Source organism: Amphibalanus amphitrite, unplaced genomic scaffold (genome assembly GCF_019059575.1).
Source record: "Amphibalanus amphitrite isolate SeventyFive unplaced genomic scaffold, NRLGWU_Aamphi_draft 001057F_arrow, whole genome shotgun sequence".
NCBI classification, from domain to species: Eukaryota; Metazoa; Arthropoda; class Thecostraca; order Balanomorpha; family Balanidae; genus Amphibalanus; species Amphibalanus amphitrite.
The window spans coordinates 140,127-157,230 of record NW_024882551.1 but is presented as its reverse complement, the minus strand read 5'-3'; the positions used below and the strand labels follow the sequence as shown (position 1 = coordinate 157,230).

General features: G+C 53.3%; 1 protein-coding gene across 2 annotated transcripts in view; it reads right to left on the bottom strand.

The window, feature by feature from the left end:
- LOC122369632 (bestrophin-4-like) overlaps positions 1-17,104 on the bottom strand; it is a 64,214-nt gene that overhangs the window by 31,766 nt on the left and 15,344 nt on the right. For both annotated transcript variants that reach the window (XM_043344523.1, XM_043344524.1), the window contains exons 7-8: positions 14,776-14,856; positions 5,952-6,103 (exon numbers count right to left, since the gene is read on the bottom strand). In XM_043344523.1, the coding sequence (XP_043200458.1) occupies positions 5,952-6,103; positions 14,776-14,856 (233 nt within the window). The remainder of the gene's footprint in view (positions 1-5,951; positions 6,104-14,775; positions 14,857-17,104) is intronic.

The following is a 17,104-nucleotide window of genomic DNA, read 5'->3' as shown; positions in this document are numbered from 1 at the left end:
AGATCGCCTGCACGACAGGGAGCCGCGCCGCTCTCGGCCCAGTCAATGTCGCCGTCGGGAAGCAGATAAGAGAGAGTAGAAGTCGTCGCGGTAGCAGAGGAGAGAAGGAAGTAGATGTCGCCGTCGGGTAGCTGAGAAGAGAAGAGAGTAGAGGTCGTCGCGGTAGCAGAGAAGAGAAAGAAGTAGATGTCGTCGTCGGGTAGCAGAGAGGAAACGAGAAGTAGATGTCGCCGACGCGGTAGCAGAGAGGAGACGCACCTGCACCGTCTGTCCGCCGCGTCATAGAGAGAAACAAAGGACGTCGCCAGGAGGCGTCATCAGCTGAGCCGTCGGCAGAGGGCGCCGCAAAGTGACGGCGGCGTCGCCAGCATCACCGCCGAATGAGGAAGCGCCGCCCCGCCGTCCGCCGCGATAGAGAGAGGAAGTCGCCGCGCCGCCGCGAGAGAAGAAAGAGGGAGAGAAATGGAGCGGGGGACCGCTTCCGCCGCGAGTGGGGAGAGAAGCGGTGTCGCCAGGAGAGCGTCGCCGCTAGCGCCACCAAGTGGCAGAGGACGGCGCGACCATGAGGGCGCCGACGCCGGAGTACCGCGCGTCGCCGCCACGAGCGACGCCCGCCGTCCGCCGCGGTAGAGATGAAGAAAGTAGCAGCAGATGACCAGAAGTAGCAGCAGATGACGCCGTCGCGGTTGAAGGAAGTGAACAGAAGTAGCAGCAGATGATGCCGTCGCGGTAGAGGGAAGTGAACAGAAGTAGCAGCAGATGACGCCGTCGCGGTAGAAGGAAGTGACACAGTAGGGCGTCGCCAGCTGAGGGCGCCGCCATCCGAGGGCGCCGCAATCCGTCGCACCGCCGTCCTCCGCGAGTCTAGAGAATAGCGGTGCCGCCGAGAGAGCGTCGCCAGCTGAGGGCGACGCAAAAGGGCGCCGCCAAACGAGGGCGCCGCCGTCCGAGGGCGCCATCGACCGCCGCCGGAGCGCCACCGCCGCCCGCCGTCCGCCGCGATATAGACAGAGGGAGTCGCCGCGCCGCCGCGAGAGAAGGACGAGAGAGAGGAATGGAGGCGTCGGTCGGAATGTCGGAGGGATCAGGCCGTCGTCCGCCGCGCGCCGCAAGGAGAGAGGAGGTGTCGCCGAGAGAGCGCCGCCGCTAGCGCCACCTAGTGGCAGCAGACGGCGTGACCATGAGGGCGTCACCAGCCGAGGACGCCGCCGCCGGAGTGCCGAGCGTCGTCGCTACGGGCGCCGCCTGCCGTCCGCCGCCTGAAGCGAGCGAGAGAGAGCGTCGCTGCTAGCGCCACCAAGTGGCAGCAGACGGCGCGACCAAGAGGGCGCTTGCCGAGAGAGCGTCGCTGCTAGTGCCACCAAGTGGCAGCAGACGGCGTGACTGAGGGCGCCGCCACCGGAGCACCGCGCGTCGCCGCCACGAGCGCCGCTCCCAGAGGTGCGGCTACGCGCCTGCGCCACCTGGCCAGCCTGGGCTGCCAACATACAATATGTGGGCGGCTCAGGAAAGGAGCCGCTGCGCCCGACCGGGCGCTGCCCCCTGTAGAAGCAGACATAAGGAGCCACCCACCGCTGCGGCTTGGCTGCGGCACTGCCGTCAAACGGTTGCGGCCGACTGCTGCGATCCAAGCACCGACCGCTGCTGCTGCAAAGCCGCCCAAATGCTGCGGCCAGGGCCTGCTCGCTGCCGGCGGCCTGCCTGCTGCTGCCCGCTGCCGGCAGCCCGCCTGCTGCGGCCCGAAGCTGCTGCCGGCTGCCTGCTGCCCGCTGCCAGCTGCCGGCCCGCTGCCGGCTGCCTGCCCGCTGCCGGCAGCCCGCCTGCTGCGGCCCGAAGCTGCTGCCGGCTGCCTGCCTGCTGCCGACTGCCTGCCTGCTGCCGGCTGCCTGCCCGCTGCCGGCTGCCTGCCCGCTGCGTGCCGCCGGCCTGTTGCGGCACAAGATGCCTGCCCGCTGCGTGCCGCCTGCCTGTGGCGGCACAAGAGATGCCGCCCACCTGCTGCGGCCCGCACCTGCTGCCAGCTGCCGGCTGCCTACCTGCTGCCGACTGCTGCGGCCCAGACACCATAGACAACCGCCGGACGGTGCATTGCCGCCGACAGCGGTCCCGTACCTCGCCGACGACGATACCGCGAGGCCGCCCACTGAAGCGGCCCACCGCTGCGCCAAGCGCTGCCGACTGCTGCGGTCCGGGCGCCATCGACTGCCGCCGGACGGCGCACTGCCGCCGACAGCGGTCCCGTACCTCGCCGACGACGATACCGCGAGGCCGCCCACTGAAGCGGCCCACTGCTGCGCCAAGCGCTGCCGACTGCTGCGGTCCGGGCGCCATCAAATGCCGCCGGACGGCGCACTGCCGCCGACAGCGGTCCCGTACCTCGCCGACGACGATACCGCGAGGCCGCCACTGAAGCGGCCCACCGCTACGCCAAGCGCTGCCGACTGCTGCGGTCCGGGCGCCATCGACTGCCGCCGGACGGCGCACTGCCGCCGACAGCGGTCCCGTACCTCGCCGACGACGAAACCGCGAGGCCGCCCACTGCTGCGGCCCACTGCTGCGCCAAGCGCTGCCGACTGCCGCCACTGCTGCGGCACGAGCCCGCTGCTGCGATTCAAGCATCGCCGCCTACTGCTACGGCCCTGTCACTGCCGCACAACTGCTGCAGCCCGGTCAACGCTACTCGCTGTTGCGGCCCGGGCGTAGCCGCCTGACTGTGAAGGTCCGGGGGCACCGCTGCCTGCTGTTGCAGCCTGCGCCCCGAGCAATGCCGCCCCTGCGGCGGCCGCCCACTGCCGCCTACTGCTGCAGCCCGGCCAACATAACTGCTGCTTGCTGCTGCGGCCCAAGAGAAGCCGCCCGCTGCGGAAGCCCGGGCAACGCCGCTCGCTGTTGCGGCCCGGGCGCTGCCGCCCGACTGCCGCGGTCCGGGGCACTGCTGCCTACTGCGGCCCGAACCGGCTGCCCGCTGCCTGAGCGCTGCGGCACAAGAGAGGCCGCCTGCTGCGGTCCGAGTACCGTCCGCTGCCGGCTGCCTGCCCGCTGCTCTAAATGTCTGAGTATATGTCTTATGTCTGTAAATATGTCTAATGTGTATGACTTGCTGCTGCTCCGCTTGAAGGCTGCTCCGTATCCCTGCTACTTATGTTATCGCGATCTGTGCATTTCGGAGCGTCTTAGTCTGTCGATTGTAAGGCTTTACTAAAGACCCCCTCCCCGGAAGTAAGGGGATTTAACCCACCTTGCGGAGAAGGGGGTATTTATGTAAAGCCCGCGCCTGTAGGAATAGGTTTTCCTGGTCGACGGGCGCCGCGTCGGAACGCGAGGCTGGCTTTCACCTCGGGCGGGCTGACCGTTCCGACTCCCGCCTCGAGCTGGGTTATAACGCGTGAGCGCCGGCCGATCGGGGCTCTCGTGTGGTGGCTTCGCTCGAGGTAGGTGTCCCGCTGACCCGGAGGATGGGGCTTTGTGCTCACCCCGCCTCCCTAGCTAGGCTAGGAGCAAGGTAAAGTAAATGTGTAGATTGCGCGTGTTAGGGTATGTTAGGCTAATCTGCGCGTTTATTCTGAGGCGACGTAATTTCCCGTAGACGTACATTCCCGAGCAGTCTTGTTTCATTCTTTGGCGTTATACTTGTTTTATGTAAATAATAACGGAGCAGAAATCTTTATCTTGTTTGGCAGAGAGAGACATTCGAGACGAGAGACGAAAGACGGAGGTAATGAATGAGTCACGGAGTTTAAACATCAACGTAACGTAAATGTAATAATAACGTAACTTGCAATTAAGACGGTGTAATGCACACCGCAACCCACGAGGGTGCGCGACCCAACCGTGTGTGCCCAAAGGTGATGCATTCCCTGTCCACCGGATGCCAAAGTAAAGTAAAGATAATAGTTGGACCACCACGGCTGGGTGGCAGACGGCTGTTGGAGGATTGCACGGGTGTCGGCGGTAGCGCAGCCGCCGGCATCACGAGTACATTACAGTTGTACAAGTACATTCTACAATGAGCCAAAAGGGAGGATAGTGTCTTTGTAGTTCGTTTGAGTGTTTAGCCCTTTGAAAAATAAATGCACACATCAATTTTGAAAAATCCGAGCATATCAATCCAGGCCGAATGATACGGGGTGCTCACGAAATATCCGACCCAGCAGCTGAATTTCCCAACAACAAACACTTATTCAGTTGATGCATTGGAACTGCGTGAGCCAATACGGTCTTTCCGGCTGTTTCAGTTCCCACGCAGCATTATTCAATTTCTTCCTCCACAACATCAACCGTTTGCAAACGCATGTGCAAGAAAGATACAACGAAATATCCCTGATATAATTACCTAGCGTGTGATGTAAGTCGAACATAGGGCACTCGTGTTCTAGGAACTAGATCGGAACAGCGGGAGGAGAACACAGCGGTCTGCATACCAGCACGAGCACGCAGTGCTCACACGTGCTCCACTGAGAGGAAAATCTGCGACGAAATCTGAGAAGTGTGTTAACATTATGTCGGAGGGAAATTACTGTTCTCATTAGCAGCGGAATGAAAAACGGACATATCAGAAAGGTGGTCCGCCTGAGTTTGCAGCGAGATTTAATCTACACCACGCAGGTGTTGCTAATTGACGTGCTGTTTTTGTTCGTTGTGTAGTGCAAAATATCCAACGAACACAAACATTTATAAAAACACGTCCAGCTTTGGGATCATGGCTAGCGGCAGCTTAATTTCATCCGGCTTAGGATAAAATGACCACAAATTGGTAATACAACTGGACATGGGCATTGGGCAGGGCTTATAACGATATCTAACTCTAAGTTAAGTCACATAAAGCAAAATATGTTTTAGAACAAGAGAACTGTCAGAATAGTTATTTGACTTATAGGCGACGCATTGGTAGGTGCCTATAAGAGCCTTAGCCACCATCCGTCATAAAGCCATGAAATTGTATGCATAAAAAACGTCGTCAAACTAGAACTACACATCGGTCCTAAATGTTGTGTGGCCTTCTCGCCGAACTTTTACTTCTTTAATCTCTTCACAAACCATACTGATAGGTTTTCACGAATAAATCGTGAGCATTTCCGTCTGACAGCTTTCAGCTCATTTCTCGTCTAGAAAGCTGTATGTCTTCCTTCCACATACAACAGCGCACGGGGCCGCTGCAGGAAAAAGAAGCCGAGGTTCACGTGGGATAGTATCGGCGCGGCGCCGCTGCACGAGGGACCCGTGGGAGCGGTCATCTCTGCAGCGGCTGCACGGGCCGACCTGGCGTCCTCTGGCTACCGGCGGCGCCGCTGATCAAAAATCCGCGGCACGTTTTCGCCGTGTCGTGAGAGCCGTGCCGGCCACGAGAGGACCGGGCCCTGACCGGACCTACACCCCACCCCCGGCCCCTGACCGGAACCCCACTCCTGCCCAACCCCCCCCCCCCCCCCTGTAGTATACCGTGGGACTGCCATCGGACGGTGCCGGATGCTGGGTGACTTTTAAAATGTGCAATCGGCTGTATGCTCACCAGATAAGTCTGGTATGTTAACGGAGCGGCTACAGGTGAAAAAGTCAGGTCCAAATACTAAAATAACAGTGAATGGTGGTTTGATTTGGTGAAAAGATGTAAGAACATCGCTCGATGGTGCATCAGCATGACGGACCCAATAAATTTGAATCAAAGAAATCGGTATTAGAAAGCATTTAACACTGACTTAGGTCCACGTAAACTCTGCTCTCTCAGCATTTAATTTGATTTCCAGCGTTGTATAACGAACGAAGTCAGGACTAACTGTCCCGTGCAGCTCTAACTTGAACCACTTTTCTAAACTTCTTTCTTAGCTTTGCCGACTCTTCGTGAAATATCACATACCAACTCACCGAACAAACACAACTCTCATCATTAACATTCTCTCTCATGTGTTCCACTTCCTTCCCGGGCCTGTGCCGGTCGGGAGGGACTGACTCACTTCATATTGTCCACGGAGCCGCGGTAGGTGGGAATCTTGTACTGCACGGATGCCTCTGTGTAGGGCAGCGTGAGTCCCGGATCGTCAAAGTACATGTCCTTCACCAGAGGCGGCCGCCGGATGTTGAGTGTGTCCACGATCAGGTACGACACCTGAGGAAACAGGAGCGGGGGACATTGGTAAGAAAATGATGGCGCTTCGTGTGATATTTCGAATGTGATGAGGGCCAGGAAATAAATCCAATCCACGGTCACATTTCAAACATTATTATACAACTAAATTCAGCACTAAACATGGCACTTATGCGACTGGTAAAATAGAAGAACGGCTCTTCTCCTGTCACAATAATTTTGGCTGGACAGGAGACCGTTTCCACCAACACCAGTCATATGCGACTTGCGAGACAGCCTTTCCGCAAACATGTGAGAGCTGACCCAAGCATCCCAAACGTTTGGAGACCGGGCACCACAGCGAGGGCCCGCTGGCACCCGCCCTTGTTGACCCCTGACCTTTTACCGACTCCGGGGGCTGGGTATGACCTTGAGGGAAGCGGCACAGGGGTGACAAAACCGGGGCGGGTGGGGACATTCCGCACATGTTTTTGTTTTGTTTAGAGAACCATGGGCGTTGGTCTCGGGTCTCGACAGGCGGTTTCCTGCCTGGATGCCGTCCAAGCGCTGAGCCGCCGCTGGGTGGGTGTTCCGTGCCCAGCACTGCGACAAACACGACTCGGACCGTGTGAAAATATATGAGGAAACCTCCTTCACGATCATAAACGCAACAGTGCGTGACATACGTGCGTGCGCGCGTGCGTCTCCTTCCTGCGAGTAAGGGTTCCTGAGGAATTGCTATTAATTTATTTGGACATTTCATCACCGCGCTCAATTTTACACATAGTGATAATAATTCAGAACTTGGCTTTAGAATGTCTTTGGAATGCAATCCACGAGTCCGACGCTCGGCACATAGTGCATACATTTAACATCGTTTTACGGTGGCTCCGACAATATAACGAGTCGTTTCATGCATTTACAGGTAACGAAACACCAGGCTCGAGTAATGCTGAAGTTTTCTGTTTCTAAATCCAGGCCATGCAATTGACTTTAGAAAGCTGGCATGTAAACTTATGGCCTATGGGTGTCATAAAAGTAGCTTTTTTAATCATGCGAAATCTATGCACGCATCGAAAACAGCTGAACCAATGAGTAACAATTGGAATCGACAGCTACCACGCCAAAATTATGTCATCCAATTCAACTTAAAATACTCAAAAAGATTTTCAAACTTAATTTTAAGTATTATATTTAATGGAATAACCTTCTGTTCAAAATTCTAAAAATTGCCAAAAGTTACCAAAAACACTTGAATATATTTCGGAGGCGTTCCTTCATCGGTTCAAGTGATAAACATTTATAGCGCCACATTTGCCGTTAACATATCTGATCCATGTTTTTTTTTAATATAAATCTCGCGTCTAGGTTGAGATGTGTCTTCTAATTTACATCGACAGAATTACCTTTACAGCGTACGAACAAAATTAGCTCCTACACTTAACAGGTTAATAGGTCATAATGTTGATACTATTCACACTTACAATGTTAATAGGTTGCAATATGGGGGGAGAGAAAGCGGGCAGGGATGAGGGGGGGGGGAGAATTCTAGGCAGGTCACATCAGTACTATGCCTACCAAAAGTAAACACCGCTGCCTGACAGGATAAATAAGTATGCAAACGAATGAATGACTTGAATGAATGCACGAATGAATGAAGTATGAAAGAGAGGGGCATAAACATATTATAGGTGAGCAGTCGAATAAGAGAGAGAAAGAGAGAGAGAGAGAGAAATACACACAATAATAATCGCTTCACATAAGAAGTGTGTCTGTGTGTGTGGGGGGGGGGGGGGGGTCGTTCAACAAATCGAAACACGTCTTATACCAGAGCCTATGATCAATAACCGTGTGGTATTCTAGCTCCTACCGGGGACCCGTAATGGACACCACTACTTGACGGTTTACACGATCGTCCATGATGCCACGTTTGTGTTGAGTGCTGGTCGCTCGTCTCTAATATGAAGAGATTCAGCAATCTTTCTCTCGCGCTCAGTCTTGCACACTTGTATTATTGCAGCTGTCACGTGTGATGGGCTCGGTTGTATGCCACGGTGATCTTCCCGGAAATGGTCCCCGAGAGGTGACCATTTCCGGTTTAATATGTTTATGCCCCTCAATATGTTTATGCCCCTCTCTTTCATACTTCATTCATTCGTGCATTCATTCAAGTCATTCATTCGTTTGCATACTTATTTATCCTGTCAGGCAGCGGTGTTTACTTTTGGTAGGCATAGTACTGATGTGACCTGCCTAGAATTCTCCCCCCCCCCTCATCCCTGCCCGCTTTCTCTCCCCCCATATTGTAACCTATTAACATTGTAAGTGTGAATAGTATCAACATTATGACCTATTAACCTGTTAAGTGTAGGAGCTAATTTTGTTCGTACGCTGTAAAGGTAATTCTGTCGATGTAAATTAGAAGACACATCTCAACCTAGACGCGAGATTTATATTTAAAAAAAAAAACATGGATCAGATATGTTAACGGCAAATGTGGCGCTACACTGAGAAAACAGTGTCCCGATTTTCGGGCTCAGAGACCAGTTTTCGGGCTAATGTACCATATTCAAAACAGACAGCACATTTCGAGAATACTTTCTGAGCTAGCGCCACATGGGCTCATACGATCCCTTAAATCGGTATCATTGATCGCAGAAACAGAGCTCAGTCAGTACCCATTATCGGTGTCAAGCTCTAAAACTAGTCTCACTATGATACCAGTTTTCAGCCTGATCCCCATTTTCGAGCTCACCTGATTCCAGTTTGAGGGCTCAAATTGTGTGGTGAAGCCAATATTAGGGCTCACGTCATCGCTTTTCGGGGCTTTGGTAAAAGCTGGATTGCGTCAGCTGGCTGGCCAGCTGGCGACGCACGAAAGGTATTTAATTTTAGATATACCTAAGCGCGGTAGTAGGATGGACATAAATATTTCAAATGGCTTTAAATGAAAAATTGATTGGTAAATATTCATTCTTTTATATCTAGCATTGATATGTAAGAAGCTCTGCTAGCGCCACCATACGGCGCCAGCTGGCAAAAAATCCAGTTAATACCAGAGCCCGCTTTTCGTCCGATGCAGCCCCTCCTCCCCCCTCCCCCGTGTCCAGCAGCTGCGAATAAGACGAAGCCGCGGACAAACTTTTTTTTTTTGCTCGGCCAGCCTAGCGCCAGTCTCGAGCGGTGGGACAGTTAACCGGCAATTTTGGCCGGGATGCAAAAGTTACGTTAAACCGGTTTATGTTAACCCGGGAGCAAATAACAACGTGGGAGCCTATCTTAGGTGTGGCAAAGCTAACGGATTACTTACTTGTTGCCGAGGTGCCCAAAGAAGGTACTGGAACCGAAAACACAACATTGGTTCATGTATTTATTAACATTCATACACACAGTCATACTTGTGCAAGGTGTCAGTGTTCGGTTGTGGGGTGTAATAGCCAGGGAAAAAGTTCTATGAACTGAAAAACCCGGCGCCTATTACTTCGCAACATGGTTGTGTATTCAACATGAACTGCAAGGAGTGCAGACGACATTGCCTGTGCTAACTTAACGTCTCACGGGCAGCGCCGCGCTATGACACCTTGGTCCCAGAAGCGGCGGCGTTTCTGACCGCAAATCGCCGGAGAGCCGGTCGACGCCGTTGAGGGGACTGAGCAGGCCGCTGCCAGCTCCACCTTCACGTCCGCGCGGCGCAGCTCGGTGTGCGGCGGCGGCTCATCGCGCGGGCCGCACCCGTCCGTCCGCTGCACGAGCCGCTTTTCGATCCGACAGCGCAACACCGGCACGCCATTGTGCTGGCTGAGCGGCGGCAGCGGCACGTAGGCAACAAAACAGTAGAAATCGATGGGCCTGGATCGGCGTTGCCAGCAACGCCGGCAGCGGCGCGGCGGGAGGCGCCAGTGCCGCCGTCGGGGACGTGTGCCCTTCGCTGCGCTCATTCGAGTTGGCCGGCCGGCCGCGCGGCGTAGTCCTTTTGACACGGTGCGAGAAGAGCCGGATGAAGGTGGACTTTTTATTGGCGTTGCTGGTGCTCACGCCGCCGGCGTCCAGTTTGGGCGGCAAGTCCGAGTACCAGGAGTCGGACAAGTCCCGCGCGAACGCCGCCAGCCGGTCGTCGTCACTGCTGGCGGCGGCCCGCCGACGGCGCTGCCTCAGAATCGGACGAGTCGGTGGTACTGAGCACCTCGCGGGACGGGTAGCTGGGAGTGGGCCGGCCGCGGCCCCTGCCAGGCCGCGCCACCTTCACCGGCGCAGCCGCCTTCAAACTGCCCTTGCTGGGCGGCGGGTTGGTCGGCGGAGGCGGCAGCGGTGCCTCGACGTCAGTCCGAGTCGCTGTTACTGGGCGGCCGCCGCGGAGACGGCTTCTGTTTGACCCGCAGCCGGCCTGGGCCGGCTCGGCGCCCTCGGCCGGCGGCGCGCGCCGTTTCGAGCGTTTCACCTTTTCACTGTTACTCTCGCCTGGTCCTCAGCGTCGAGCGGCTCGGCGCTGTTCGGTTTCATGTGGCCCATGCTGCTGGGAAACTCGGGTGGGGACAGCTTTCTGACTGGAGTGCCGTCGAAGATGGAGGAGACGGGGGTGCTCGCAGAGTCCTTGCCCAATGCCCATGATAGAGCCGAGGCTCCACTGGACGCCCAGCTTAATCGGGCTATCGCCGCCCTCCTTCTATGGTGGATTCTTCGGCCCCCTACAGCCACTAGGGCCATCATATACTCCCAGATGGCGGCACCTAGGGGATGAGGGGGGGGGGGTGTCTGGGCCACTTGTCAACCTCGTGGCGTCGCCAGCGACGCCTGCGAGTCGGAGCAAATGATTATGGGGTCTTCCTCGAAGGACGGGTGCTTCAGGAGATGTTGCTTTGCCGTTTTGGGCGCCACCATCTCAGATCGGTAAATGGAGCAAATCCTCCCCGCCGCCTCCCGCAGTACCAATGTTGTACTGTCTGGGTGCTCGGTGAGGACCCCAGCGCCGCCTTCCTATTACTCCCCCGGTCGCAGACCCGTCGACCCAGGCCCACGTCGCACGCTGGGGGAGCGCTCCCAGTCACGCCTCCGCAGCACTCCTCCTCGCTGTCGCGGACGCCCCGATCGGCAGCAGGTCCAGGTGGACCGTGACGCCGTCTGTTGGCGTCTACGGGGGCAGTCTCGTGGATAAGCGCGCCTCGGCGGGCAGCGCCACTCCAGTGGTCCCACACCGCTCCCCCGCGCTCTCTCCAGCCGGTCACTGACTTCAGTCACGGTTGGGGGGGGGGGGGCTTCCGCCACGACGCGGCGGGTCCTCCGACGGGAGGGAGAGCGCCTTCGCCAGTAGGCGCGATGCCAGCGCATCCCTCCTCATCTCTCCATCGGCACGACGCCCGCCTCGGCCCTCACGGCGAGTCTTGGAGCATGGAAATCGGGCAGCCAGTGATGACTCATGCCACCATCAGCATCTCCGCCTCCAGGACGCCAAGATGTGTGGCCGCAGCCGCAGGCAGCCACGCCGACCCCGCTGCCCGCATGCCCAAGTAGTCTCGAATCGCTGACACCTCTCCTGAAACAAGAGTGGTGTCGTAAACTTAAACCCCTTGCTGGAGCCCGCCAGCCGCGACAACACCGCCACACCAATTTTTGTGACCCCGGAACTTCCGTCCCGAGCCTTATTTCACGGCACGATGCTACAGTGCGCTACACGTATTGTGGTATTCAGCTTCCATGGAAACATCAACTAATTTGGACGCTCAAACATGGGAGTCAGGAGTGGTTAAGGCCCAGAGCGTTCTGTCTGGTTTATAAAACCTTGGCCAGCAGATGTAAACGTGCTTTTTGTATAAGTGGCTTAATTTTGACGCAAAAGGGCACTAACCTTCGGCGCAAATAATGCAGAAATTTCAGCGCAAATTGCAAAATAGCTTGCGCCGAACTTCGGCGCATGACGGCTTCACGGGCGTCCGGCGTACCATATGGATGTTTTCCAGTTTGGGCTGCAGGTTTTAGCTCTAGGTTTTAGACTGTAGGTTTTGGGTTGGGTTGGGCTGGGCTGGGCTGGGCTGGGCTGGGCTGGGCTGGGCTGGGCTGGGCTGGGCTGGGTTGGGCTGGGCTGGGCTGGTTGGGGTGGTTGGGTTGGGTTGAATTAGGTTAGGTAAGTTTAGGTTAGTTTAGTTTAGGATAGATATGAATACCTATTTTTTGTAAGTTGAATTATTTTTTCATTTTGTAGCATCATATGCCTTCCATCTTTGAACTGCCATATTCAAGCACCAGAATAAGTATGGACTTGAACCTTTTCCAGTCTGGATGCCTGTATGGAAGTTGTGCAAAATCATGCAGTTGAAGGTATTGTAACCACAAATAAGAGCTCATGACTCAAGTCTCAACTTGTCCATAATTGGTTATCTTGATGTATACTTGTAGACCCTTCCTCTTACTTGGCACACAGGCATGGTGTCACAGTGTTCTAAAATTGGATTTCAATTGGGCGTCCCAATAAAAAAAAAATCTGAAGACAAAATGAGATAGATTTAGTCTTTCCGCAAAACTGCATAATGCCATTTTTACCTCAGATTTTGTCAGAACCTTCACAGGATCTGAAATGAAATGATGTAGAGTAGATGCATCAACTGTCAAGTCATGCGTAACCTGGCAGCTGGCTGTTGAATCAAACTTTTGACATATTTTTTTAGCAAAGATGAAATAAAGCCACTTGTCATATTTTTAGGATGAAAACATTTTCCCCATCATGTGTGGTTATTCACCTAAAATTCTGAAACATGGAACACTGTCATACCAGCATTCCATCATGTCAACCAGCATTCCGCAGCATGTTAGCAGAAGCAGCAGCATGTTATAAGTATATGAAAGATCCAAATAGGTTGTAGGTTGGTAGGTATTGGTACTAAGTTTAACTTAATAGGTTAGTAGGCAAGGTTAGGATTAATTTTAGTTGAGCATCAAGATAACCATTACGAACAAGTAACAAAATCCTTACCTACCCTTGAAAGCATTGCTTCAATCACATCATCACGAAGAACCAGACAAAATTTTTGCACATTCTTACACTATTTGACATCCTGAATCCAGATATGATGCTTTCATGTGGCGCAAATACAAGAAAAACGAATAATCAAACCCGTGCGTATTCGTATCAACGGCGCCACAATTGTAGATCAGACCTTTTCTGAACAAATGCCACCACAATTTTAATTGATAAGGGATTAAAATGGCATGAGCATCAACATCTTGATTTTTTCTAAAAGATAGCGATAACTGATAACTAATAACTTACCATTCATTTTGAAATCACGGCGGTAGGTACACCAACACATGGCACTGAAAACAGCAAAAGACGGAATGGCGGAATGTCGTATGGAGCCCTAAAACGCAGCTCGAATTGAGCCCGAAAAGGAAGACGAACTGATGCCGCTTTCGGGGCTAATGTACTTTGAGCCCGAAAAGGGCGCCTAACTGATCCCGATTTTAAAATCATACAGATTTGAGCCCTGTTTTGGCACTCATATGAGCCCTTATTCAAAAATGTTCTCAAAGTGTTTTCTGAGTGTATAAATGTTTATCACTTGAACCGATGAAGGAACGCCTCCGAAATATATTCAAGTGTTTTTGGTAACTTTTGGCAATTTTTAGAATTTTGAACAGAAGGTTATTCCATTAAATATATTACATATAATGCTGTTCACCAGAGTGCTTCGTCATTTGATTTTAATTTTAAGTAATTTGATTCCGAGACTTATGAAAAAGAACAGGCAGACAGAAACGAATAAAAGGGATAGTGGTGTTCAGCTCATCGATAAGAAGAGGAGGAAAAAATGGAACGGGCCTTTGAACTAGGAGGAAGGCACAACAAAATGCAAATGACCTGGAAGTTTCAAAGACTACAATATAATGCAGAGAAGAAACATAAAGATTGATTTTTGGTGGTATTTTATCTGCATATATCCATTTTTGATCGGCCGCCAGCGAAGAAGTCATCTGGAATGTAGGACACCAGCACCGCCGCTGCTATTGTTTCGCTGGGAGGCGATTGTTCCAGACGACTTCCAGCCTCCAGAGACCGTCCAAATGTCACCGGCAATCACGTCGAGTATGGTGATTTGACTTTTGAGACGCGGTATGTGTGACTGATAAGTCAAGTTAATTGGCCCGGTCCGCTGCTCAGCTGTGTTTTAAAGGTCCTAAATTCGAACACAAAAGGTGCCTATAGGATGATAGTTGCCTCTAATGGAGCTGGCGCTATCTGATGACACAGTCTGCAGTGTGGTTCCAGGGCCACATATCGGGCAGTCCCGGCTCTCCCCTATCACCCCCTGACAGCTCCCGCCCCCGTGTTCGCCGCCCCCGCCCCCGCTGTCGCTACCGACAGCTCCCCTCCCTTCCCTCCCCTCCCCTCCCTCCCCCTGTCGCCGATAGCGGTGCGATCGTCTGTTGGCACGGGACCTGACCTCCCCTCTCTCCCTCCCCGGGCTCCCCCAATACTGCAGCAACTGACACAGCGTACACCGAGCGAGCTTGAATCGAGGACAGGACGAGAGAAAGGGCGCACTGCTGGCACCTAAAGACACCGCGTGCTGAGTCGCCGTTTCCGGCTGCAAATGTCTCTCCACAAGAAATATTTAGGAAAAGTTGGGCTTAGAAAGATAAGCCATTGGGAAGTAAAGTCGCGATCTTTATGACGCAATGGTATGTGCTTGAGTAAAATCGTCAAAGCTATCCTCAGTCCCCACCTTGACGTGTCTGTCAATGATCCAGTTGAGCTCGAAATCTTCGTCGTCGTCGCCGAAAGGATTGATTAACTGCTCCGCAACCTGAAAAACGCAGTACAGGGCTGTCAAATGCAATATGATCAGCTTGAAATTCCGACACAAAGAAACTCTGTCGATTGATGACTGTGTGACTGCCTGTAAAGTTGTTTGGCTGCTGAAGAAGTTGAAGTAAAAGCACACTGAAGCCTTGTGCTGGTGATTGGTGAAGTCTGGCTCGATATGTCGTGGTGAAGGGATGTTTTAGCTTTGTAAGACCGACACCGTTCTGTGCCAGCTTCGCTTATAATGGCCTCACAAAGCCAACTTTACAGCTATGACGAAAGATTTATCGCCCGTTTATTGACAACAGATCCCAACGTGGCAGCCAAGGGAATCCGATGCTGTTTTTCAGCCGTGCTGCTTCTCTGTGCAAAATACTTTCCACGCGCTATTCAGATGAGGATTGATTTGATGACTTCGCTCAATAATATACCGTCTGGTGATAATCTCAGCTTATTCCCGTCAACGAGAGAAGACTTAATTAGGTTCACAAGTTAGCAGCATGCCCTTTCTGCAACCTCATGCTCAACTTCGCGACGCAACAGCGAACCTTCCGCCTCCGCTAACTTCGATTGCTGCCCTGCGCCGTTGATGCACGGCCCAAAGAACATCACTCTGACCTCGCTTGTGACACTCATTAATAAAAGGGGCCTTGGTCTTGTTCCTCATCCGGGGTACAGGTGCCGGGTCCTAAATGATTCAGCCGCTGGCTTGTGTAGGTAGGTAATCTGGGAATGAATCTGTTTCGTACACCTGCCAGCTCTTATGAGTGACTAACTAATGTATTGTGTGTTTAGAGCAAACGCGAAAAGTCACAAACGAAAACAACTACATGGCCACTGTATTGATGTGTTCCAGCGGAATTGTATTCCAATCTCTACTTATGCTGCGCTGCCTTACTCGCTATTTGCCTTGCGGCACAGCCTACCTACAGGCGTCGACCTCTAACGCCATCTAGGAACAGAAACAGAAAACAACTTGTATGTTTCTGTATACACTTCAAGGATGTGACCAATTTAAGATTTTCCAAATGCAATTGCTGTTAGAAATGGTGTAGTAAGACGGTAGTGGCATTTTCTTAGCAGTTAGCATGAATGTCAAGAATTAATCACACATGGAACGAAAACTATCCTGGAGGAATCGAATCCTTTCGATCATGATCGACCACCGAGCGGGGCCGCGGGTGATTTAGCTCCGCTGTGTTTCTGGAGCACGACTGCGGCCAACCACAACACGGCACGAGCGGAGCATATTGAATCAGGAACACCCCTTTGTCTGCTGGCGAGCTGCCAGCTGTATCAGCTGTTCCAGTCGGACAGCTCTCTGTCCAGCGAGAGCACTTGCTGAGTTGTCGACTAACGTCCTTCTCTGCCCATCAGGCGCCATATAGAAAAATATGATTACCAGATGGCAGCTGCTCCCATCACTGAAGCAAATACCACTAGAGGTAGGCATGTTGTCTGACTGCCAGTTTATTTCGCATTGTTTGCTTTGAATGCATCAGCGAGTCATGAGAAATGATCAATACAAAGGATTCAGGCGAATCGGTGGGATAGATACGAAAGCATTTGTTTGAAATTCAACAAACATCAACAACGAAAAGCACGGACTCTGTGGCTTTCATTGAACCGCCTGCAATGAGGTTGTGGGAAAACTAAAACGTCTGTATAATTGTGGAATATGGCTTCCCAAACCGAGCTGCAACAGTAACCATGTGTGAATGCCAGTCGTTGTTTTTTAAGCCCAACACCTCTCAACGCAACCTATTACCTCCACGCACATGAAACTTTGCTGCATGCACCGGGTCTGGCTAACGACGTCATACCACACACCTACACTACTCACGACACCCAACCCGGTACAAATCACAGCGGCGCGCCAACTGCAGGCTTCTCTGCAGGCACAGGCGTGCACAGTGCACATTGCACAGCTCTGCCCCGTCCTGAGCCGGAGCTGCGGGCCCACGCGCCGCGGCGGGAGAGGTGCCCCGTTACACAGTTCGCTGTCACCCAGACGTCACCCCCGGTCACGCGGCCAGGTAATGGAAGTGTAATGGGAGAGGGCTCCGGTTACCGTCTCGGTCACACAGCGCCTGTCACTCGTTCTGACGGGCGGAGCAGGAGCGAGGGCCGTCGGGCATCCAACGGAGATCGCTCCGAGAATGCAACTTACGAGAAGTCGAATGCATAAAGGGAGGAATTTGAATGACTATTTTTATATAGTTACACAAGTTCATGATCAAACAGTTGTA